The sequence below is a fragment of the Oratosquilla oratoria genome, chromosome 12 (assembly GCF_046742065.1).
Source record: "Oratosquilla oratoria isolate Oo_2021 chromosome 12, ASM4674206v1, whole genome shotgun sequence".
Lineage (NCBI taxonomy): Eukaryota > Metazoa > Arthropoda > Malacostraca > Stomatopoda > Squillidae > Oratosquilla > Oratosquilla oratoria.
The window spans coordinates 15,886,815-15,895,886 of record NC_134788.1 but is presented as its reverse complement, the minus strand read 5'-3'; the positions used below and the strand labels follow the sequence as shown (position 1 = coordinate 15,895,886).

Below are 9,072 nucleotides of genomic sequence, written 5' to 3'. Positions count from 1 at the left end.
CTTCTCTCTTCCTCTTTTATGTTCCATGTTTCTGCCCCATATAGTGCTGTTGGCAAAATCACTCCTTCATACAGTCTCCTCTTAGCATCCATTCCCAAATGTCTATTCCTCATTACACTTTTTAACCCACCAAGGCATTTACTCGCTTCTCTCAATCTACATCTACCTCCACCTCCACTCCACCTTGTCCTGCCACATTTGCACCCAAGTATCTAAAACTATCCACTTACTCCAGTCGCTCTCCCTTAATGTTCACTTCCAGTCTACTGCCACTTTCACCCTTTGAACATCTCATCACCTTACTTTTACCCACATTTATCTTCAGCTTTCTTCTATCACACACTCTCCCAAACTCTGTTACCAACTTCCTCAATCCCTCCTCTGATCCTGCCACAAGCACAGTGTCATCCGCAAACAAGAGCTAGCTCACCTCCCACTTTTCTCCATTTTTTTTAACCATCTCCAGTCCCTGACCCACCACCCCTGCATTTACCTCTTGCACCACCCCATCCATGTACAAGTTGAACAGCCAGGGCGACATAACGCATCCTTGACGAAGTCCCACCTTTACCTCGAACCACCACTCTCTCCATTTCTAATCCTGACACAAGCTCTACTACTTTCATAAAAACTCTTGACAGCTCCTAGAAGCTTTCCTCCTATCCTGTATATCCGCAAAAACTCCCACAGTGCCTTTCTGTCTATCCTGTCGTAAGCCTTTTCCAGATACATAAAAACCCAAAAAACATCCTTCCCTTTTCCTATAGCTTTCTCACATATCTGTCTTAACACAAAAATCTGATCTACACAACCTCTACACGTCCTAAATCCACACTGTTCCTCACCAATTACTCCCTCTGTTCCTCTCCTAATCCTCTCAATCAAGATCCTCCCATAAGCCTTCCCAACTACACTTAACAAGCTAATCCCTCTGAAACTACTACATTCACACTTGTCCCCTTTTCCCTTGTAAAGTGGAACTATACAGGCACTCCTCCAGTCCTCCGGCACTCTACACTATCTCCAGCAAACCCTCTCTCCAGCTCTAATGGGCAGCTACCAGGTAAAATTCTTAACTAATCTAATATCAACATTAAACAATAATTAGGACAGACCCAAGCTGTTGAATAGGGAGAAATAAAAGAGGGGGTTAGGAAGAAATAATGGGACAACTACAAACTGGGGTGCAACTAGAAGTAAACTGGCCAAACTTTACTAAGAGTCAAACCCAACTGGCTACAACTAAATTCAAACAGCAACCAGACAAGTGAACGGTATTAAAGGTCTACTGAGTAGGTTCTCATAGAGTTGGTGAATTTTTGCTAGATGTATGGCTTAGTCACTTTTTGATAAAATAATTAAAAAATATATCTAATGCAATGTAATAAAAAAAAAAAGGCCTATCAAAATATCAGTAGCATATGAATTTTTCCTTTGCCAACTTTCGGTTTTTCTTGTAAGGCTGTGATGTCAAGCTTGCTGTTTACATCCTGATGCTTGCCATGTGCATGCATTATAAAATGCCTTGCCATGCTGCCAATTTGATCAGTGATCTGTCATACTTCATGTGTTAGCAAGCTTTTATAAAGTACAATGTACATATTCAGTTCGAAAATTATTTACTGTGTCACCGCAAGTTGCAACAGTGATTCAACGAAACAAACATCAGTGTTGGAATCTTATCACAAGGTTGTGTGCTTCTTTGTTCCCAAGTCCCAGCACTTTTTTTTTTTATGAAGTATAAAAATTATTGTTTAACAAATTCATTGATTAACATTCAAGAACTTACTAGTCACAGTTTTCAATCTGGTTGGGTTCTCAAACAGTGGTATTTGAAATAAGATTAAGACCTTTGAGTGGTTGAATTTTCGAAGACATAGGTCCCTTGCCTCGACATTTCTAGTCTTGACGTCCGTTAGGTACTAGAGCTCTGGGTAGTCTGTGATGACAGTTAGTGTGGACAGTGTATTTGACGCGTCTCTTCTAAGTTCGTAAAGCTAAAAAAGGCCACAGATTAATATTGACTTTTTAAGTAAATTCTAAAAAATTCAACCCCCGATTTATTAAACCAATATTTATTATATAGAAAGAGATTTAACTAGCAATAAAAGAGGGAGTTAAAACGCATCTTATTTAAAGTTACAATAGGCGCGGTTCAAAGATCAGGAAATGCTCCCGATTCGAAAGATGTAGACAACAACACCTTGAGGGAAAGTTTCCAGAACGAAATGGTAGACACTAATAAAGATTCCCAATAATAAGGAAGACGCCTATTCAAATAGGTAACAATTACCACAGAAGTCATGAAAGGAAGACAAGTACATATTTAACTTCAAACATCTCTCGATGTATGTTCAGTATGGTAATTCAGGCACAAGGGGGCTGAATTCATATTGAGAATGGTAAAATATATACATGGTGATTGAAAATTATCATGATTAATTTTCCATTTTCAGACTACTACTTGCTGCACTTCTTTCCAATATAATTTCATGTAGAAAAAAAAAAAAAAAAAAAAAAAAATTAAGAGAGGTGCAATGGGCTATCTTATCCCAAAGCCAAAACAGGTGTTGGAGTGGTGAGAAGGTTGATCTAAAATATGGTGAGTGTATAAAGCATTACTGTGCTACATATTGCATCCAAACTGTGAAACCATATCGGACTTCCTACTGGAGCAATGTGATAAATTCAAAATAATTACCTAAAAATTTGGTATTGTCCTGATATGACAAACTAAATAAAATGTACAAAATATGAACCTCAATTTTTTATTTACACAATACATACAAATTTTACTTGGTGAATTACTGAGGTTATGTTCTGAATATCCATCATACAAACTTGCAAGAGATGCCAAACTTCAGTCCACTATAAAAGTTCCTGAACCAGTCTGTTCCAAGTATGAAAAACAAGAGAAGTCTGACATCATCCTGAAACGAAGGTCCAGGTTTAATTGTCCAACAAAGTGAATTTTTCCATATACCAAAAACAAATAGTACATACATATACCAAAGGCTTTTTCCCCCTTACATGGAAGGTAGCCTCCTGGATGACGGGTCCACTGCCCTGGGTTAGAGGCAGTGTCACAAGACACAGCACATCCACAGCAAGGCTGCTTCATTCGACCCTCCCTCTCCGTCTCTTCATGTAGAAAAGGAGAAGACGGGGAGAAATCCCTTCAGGCAGCTGAGTCCATTTTATTTTTCTCATACATGCTCCCTCACACCCATTCCCCACCCACTTCCCCTCACGCATCACAGCATCATCCATACACAACCATTTTCTATTCACCCCTATCTTCTGTCCTCTCCCGTCCTTCCTCGACATACATTCACTTCTTTCCCAATGCCCCTTTTACCCCATCCATCCATCTCATCCTAGGTCACCTCCTCATGTTCACTCCTTCCACACCTGTTTTAATAATCTTTCATCGCTCATTCTCTCCATGTGTCCAAACTATCCCAATACTCTTTCATCAACCCTATCTCCCAAATCTCTTTCCACACCTGTTCTCCTCACCTCATTTCTCACTCTATCTAGCCTAGTAACCCTTATCATACTTCTCAGTCATTTCATCTCACACATTCAAACTCTTCTCTTATGTTCCATGTTTCTGCCCCATATTGTGCTGTTGGCACAATCAATCCTTTATACAATCTACTCATAGCATCCATTCCCAAATGTCTATTCCTCATTACACATTTTAATCCACCAAGGCATTTATTCACTTCTCTTAATCTACATTCTACCTCCACCCCCCACTCCTCCCTTTCCTGCCACATTCGCACCCAAGTATCTAAAACTATCCACTTCCTCCAGTCTCTTTCCCTTAATACTCACTTCCAGTCTGCTGCCACTTTCTCCACTTGTACATCTCATCACCTTACTTTTACCCACATTTATTTTCAACTTCCTTCTTTTGCACATCTTCCCAAACTGTCACTAACTTCCTCAATCCCTCCTCTGATCCTGCCACAAGTGCAGTGTCATCAGCAAACAACAACTGGCTTATCTCCCCCTTTTCTCCATTTTCTTTAACCATCTCCAATCCCTGACCCACTACCCTTGCATTCACCACTTGCACCACCCCATCCATGTATAAATTGAACAGTCAGGATGACATAACACATCCTTGATAAAATCCCACCTTTACCTCAAACCACTCACTCTCTCCATTTCTAATCCTAACTGTGGCAACACGCCAGATCTGCTGTAGTGTCCCCTAATTGTACATATGTTAACTGTACATAATATTGATTATCTTCATCAAATCATTGTACACACCCATCATAATCAATGCATTATATTGTAAATAATTTACCATATCCATACATTGACATCGCTTAGCGGAAACTATTTGTATATACTATTATTTGCATACGCTTTACAAAGCGTTTGTTTATTATCTATGCATTATGTATGTCATGGCGGACGGGCTATTCAAATACAAGTCCCAAACATTTATGATATTTGAGTTACTCCTTCCTACAACTGAGACGATTATCATCTTCTACCAAGATGAGGTAACCAACCTCATCATAACACAAGCTGTACTACTCTCGTAAAAACTCTTGACTGCTCTTAACAGCTTTCCTCCTATCCTGTATATCTGCAAAACCTCCCACAGTGCCTTACTGTCTACCATGTCATAAGCCTTTTCCAGATCCATAAAAGCCCAAAATACATCCTTACCTTTTCCTACAGCTTTCTTACATATCTGTCTGAACACAAAAATCTGATCTACACAACCCCTACCTGTCTTAAAACCACACTGTTCCTAACCAATTACTCCCTCTGTTCCTCTCTTAATCTGCTCAATCAAGACCCTCTCATAAGCCTTTCCACCTACACTTAACAAGCTGATCCCTCTGAAACTACTACACTCACACTTGTCCCCCTTTCCCTTGTAGAGTGGAGCTATACAGGCACTCCTCCAGTCCTCTGGCACTCTACCCTCTCTTAAATAACCACTAAAAAAACTCACCAGCCAGTCCACCATCACCAGACCTCCTTTTTTCAGACATTTTGTATGGTATCCATCCAACCCAGGTGCCTTACCAGCTCTCATCATCTTAACAGCTGCCTTCACTTCATCTTTCCTTATTTCTCCTCCATTTTCCTAACTCATCATGGTCATTTTCTTAGAGTTTCCCACTGCAACTGCCTTTCCCTTCCTATCCTCCTTCAAATGTAGCAACTCCCTAAAATACTCTAACCACCTTTCCCTCACTGCCTTCTCTTCCATTATCATCTCTCTATCTGTATCACCTTTTCTTCTCTACTTGATTCGTCTCCTATTCCTCTTGTAATTTCTTTCCAAAACATTTTTCATTACTTTCAAAACTTTCTGTCATACTCTTACCCCATTTCATATCTGCTCTCCTCTTTTATGCTTGACTTGTCTTCTCTTTTCTTTGTACCTCTCATATGATTCTCTCATCCTATTTTGTAACCAATCTGTGAAAGCCTGCTTCTTCTCTTTTACACCCTTCTTTCCTTCCTCATCCCACCACTCACTACTTTTCCTTCTATTTTATCCCATCCTCCTTGTTCCACGCACCACCTTTGCACACCTTATGACTCCTTCCTTGAACCATTCCCATTCCTCCTCCACTTCTGGTTTTACTCTATCCTTCACTCACTCCCACTCCTCTCTCAGCTTCTTCTTGTACTCCTTCTCCTTTTCTTTCTAATTTAAGCAGTTCACTCAAAGTACCTCCCAATCTTCTGCCCTTTTCCTCTTTCTCCACCTATTCTCCACTCTCAACTTACCTTCCACCAAAAAGTGATCTGATATTTCCCCACTCTCTCCCCTTTGAACATGTACATCCTACTATACTCTTGGTTATCACTATAAAGTCCATTAATGCTCTATCTGCCACACTTCCATCCACCACCCTCTCCCATGTGGACTTATGCTTGACTTTCCTCCTAAACACTATATTTTCTATCAACTCCCTAGACACATCTCCACCATCAACTCTCCACTACGATTTTTTCCTGGAACTTCATATTTCCCAATCACTCCATCTAATGGTTCATTTCCTACCCTAGCATTAGGGTCTCCCAATACAACTATATTGACATTTCTCCCTAATACCTCTATACAGGTAAAACAGAGGGAATGCCATGCTGGACTCTAAGTGCATAGGCATCACTTGCGTTTGCCTTTCTGCTGGTTTGATCCAAGCCGTCAAAAGAGTGTGATCTTTTCATCATACAAATCATACAGGAATGGCTATTCTCCAATGTCTATCCTCATATAACTTGTGAGAGAAGTCTTATGTGAAAAACTGGAATCAAAGAGGTCACACTGGAAAGGCTTTTCTCCTGTGGGAGTCTTCATCTGCTGTGTGGGATAACCCTTTTGTGAAAAAGCAAAGTTACACAGGTCACACTAGAAAACCTCCCCTGTGTGGCTCTTCATATGCTCTGTGAGATAATCCTTTTTTGAGAAAGCTGCATTGCACAGGTCACATTGGAAAGGAGTCTCTCCTGCGTGGGTCTTCATATGCTTTGTCAGATCACCCTTTCTTGAAAAAGCAGAATTGCACAGGTCGCACTGGAAAGGTTTCTCTCCTGTGTGAGTCCTCATATGCTTCGTAAGATGACCCTTTTGTGAGAAAGCAGAAACACACAGGTCACACTGGAAAGGCCTCTCTCCTGTGTGGGTCCTCATATGACTTGTAAGAGAACCCTTTAGTGAGAAAGCAGAATCACACAGGTCACATTGGAAAGGTTTCTCTCCTGTGTGGGTCCTCATATGACTTGTAAGAGAACCATTTAGTGAGAAAGCAGAGTTACATACGTCACACTGGAAAGGCTTCTCTCCTGTGTGGGTCCTCATATGACTTGTAAGAGAACCCTTTAGTGAGAAAGCAGAGTCACACAGGTCGCATTGGAAAGGCTTCTCTCCTGTGTGGGTCCTCATATGCTTTGTTAGATCACTCTTTTGTGAGAAAGCAGAATCACACAGGTCACATTGGAAAGACTTCTCTCCTGTGTGGGTTCTCATATGCTTTGTAAGACTACTCTTTCTTGAGAAAGCATAATCACACAGGTCACATTGGAAAGGCTTCTCTCCTGTGTGGGTCCTCATATGACTTGTAAGAGAACCCTTTAGTGAGAAAGCAGAATCACACAGGTCACACTGGAAAGGCTTCTCTCCTGTGTGGGTCCTCATATGACTTGTGAGATTACCCTTTTGTGAGAAAGCAGAATCACACAGGTCACACTGGAAAGGCTTCTCTCCTGTGTGGGTCCTCATATGACTTGTAAGAGAACCCTTTAGTGAGAAAGCAGAATCACACAGGTCACACTGGAAAGGCTTCTCTCCTGTGTGGGTCCTCATATGACTTGTGAGATTACCCTTTTGTGAGAAAGCAGAATCACACAGGTCACACTGGAAAGGCTTCTCTCCTGTGTGGGTCCTCATATGAATTGTGAGATGACCATTTTCTGAGAAAGCAGAATCGCACAGGTCGCATTGGAAAGGTTTCTCTCCTGTGTGAGTCCTCATATGACTTGTGAGAGAACCCTTTCTTGAGAAAGCAGAATCACACAGGTCACACTGGAAAGGCTTCTCTCCTGTGTGGGTCCTCATATGCTTTGTAAGATTACTCTTTACTGAGAAAGCAGAATCACACAGGTCACACTGGAAAGGCTTCTCTCCTGTGTGGGTCCTCATATGCTTTGTAAGATCACTCTTTTTTGAGAAAGCAGAATCACACAGGTTACACTGGAAATACTTCTCTCTTGTGTGGGTCATCATGTGATATCTAAAACAAATCATGATATAGCTGTGCTATAGATGTCACACCAGATCCTCTTCATTACATGACACCTATGGATTCTATGGATAGCTCTTCCAAAGGAATGGTGATAGTTACCCTCCTCCTGGAAAATATGTAATCATAAGATTGTCATCTAACTCTTTGAAATTGTGTAATATACTGTTATAGGATTGTTAGTGTTGTGTACACAAACCATCTAATATTCAAGTCCCTTTGTACCTAAACAGACCCCTTGTACTTACCATAATGTAACATGAAATATAAATACTAACAGATATAGTGCTATTATATATTGCATTCTACCTTTACATTAGAAATATGCTGAAAACCATCCAATAGCTACATGCATACTCACCCCACCACAATTGGAATGACTAAAATTTTGCTCTGGCTTTTTCATCATGTCATGAGATTTGGAAGTAGGAAACAGCCCAGATGGCCAAAGCAGTCATATTTTAACATAATTCCACAACATTCCATGTTTGGGCTCACAAGACCAGAGTCTAAATATGACAAACCCTAGGAGGGCTTATTCAGTTCATCTCATCTGACCCAAATAAGTGATGCAAGTCGTCACATCCTTTCAGATAAACTGGTAAGTGATGTACCTGTGTTATTATTTCTAAACAACATAAATGAAATTGTAGAGGAAATTTCCATATTTTTTCTTGTCACATTAAGTAAAATACCTGTTTGTCTAATTAAAAAATATATATTGGATATACCTTCTAAAACAATCTCAACAATCATGAAGCAAATAAGATTCTGGGACTGATTGCGCGATCTTTTGATTTCAAAAGTCCATCACTCATTAACAAGCTATATAAATCGTTAGTTCGTTCACATTTGGAATATGCTGTTTCCGTATGGTCACCGAATCTCATTAAAGACATTGACAGACTGGAAAAAGTACAACGGCGAGCCACAAAACTGATTCCAAATATCAAAAATAAATCATACGAAAATCGACTAAAGCACATGAATCTGTTTTCCCTCAAAAAGCGTAGACTCAGAGGTGACTTGATACAGGTCTTTAAGATTTTAAAGGGAATTGACAACATCAAAAGTGACAAAATTTTCACATTGAATGAGAATCAGACAAGAAACAATGGTCTCAAACTATCCGGAAATAGATTCAATTTGGAAGTAGGTAGAAACAACTTTGCCAACCGTGTAGTAAATGAATGGAATAAACTTCCTGCACAGGTAGTGCAATGTAGTTCAGTTCGAAGCTTTAAGAATCAGTTAGATAAATACCTAAGTAAGATGCTGTAATGAT

General features: G+C 40.1%; 1 protein-coding gene across 1 annotated transcript; it reads right to left on the bottom strand.

Moving 5' to 3' along the window:
- Positions 1–3,219: 3,219 nt before the first annotated feature.
- LOC143031013 (uncharacterized) lies at positions 3,220–7,981 on the bottom strand. Its single transcript, XM_076194352.1, has one exon. It carries the CDS (start codon positions 7,790–7,792, stop codon positions 6,398–6,400), a length of 1,395 nt encoding a protein of 464 aa, XP_076050467.1. The 5' UTR covers positions 7,793–7,981; the 3' UTR covers positions 3,220–6,397.
- Between the last annotated feature and the right edge of the window lie 1,091 nt (positions 7,982–9,072).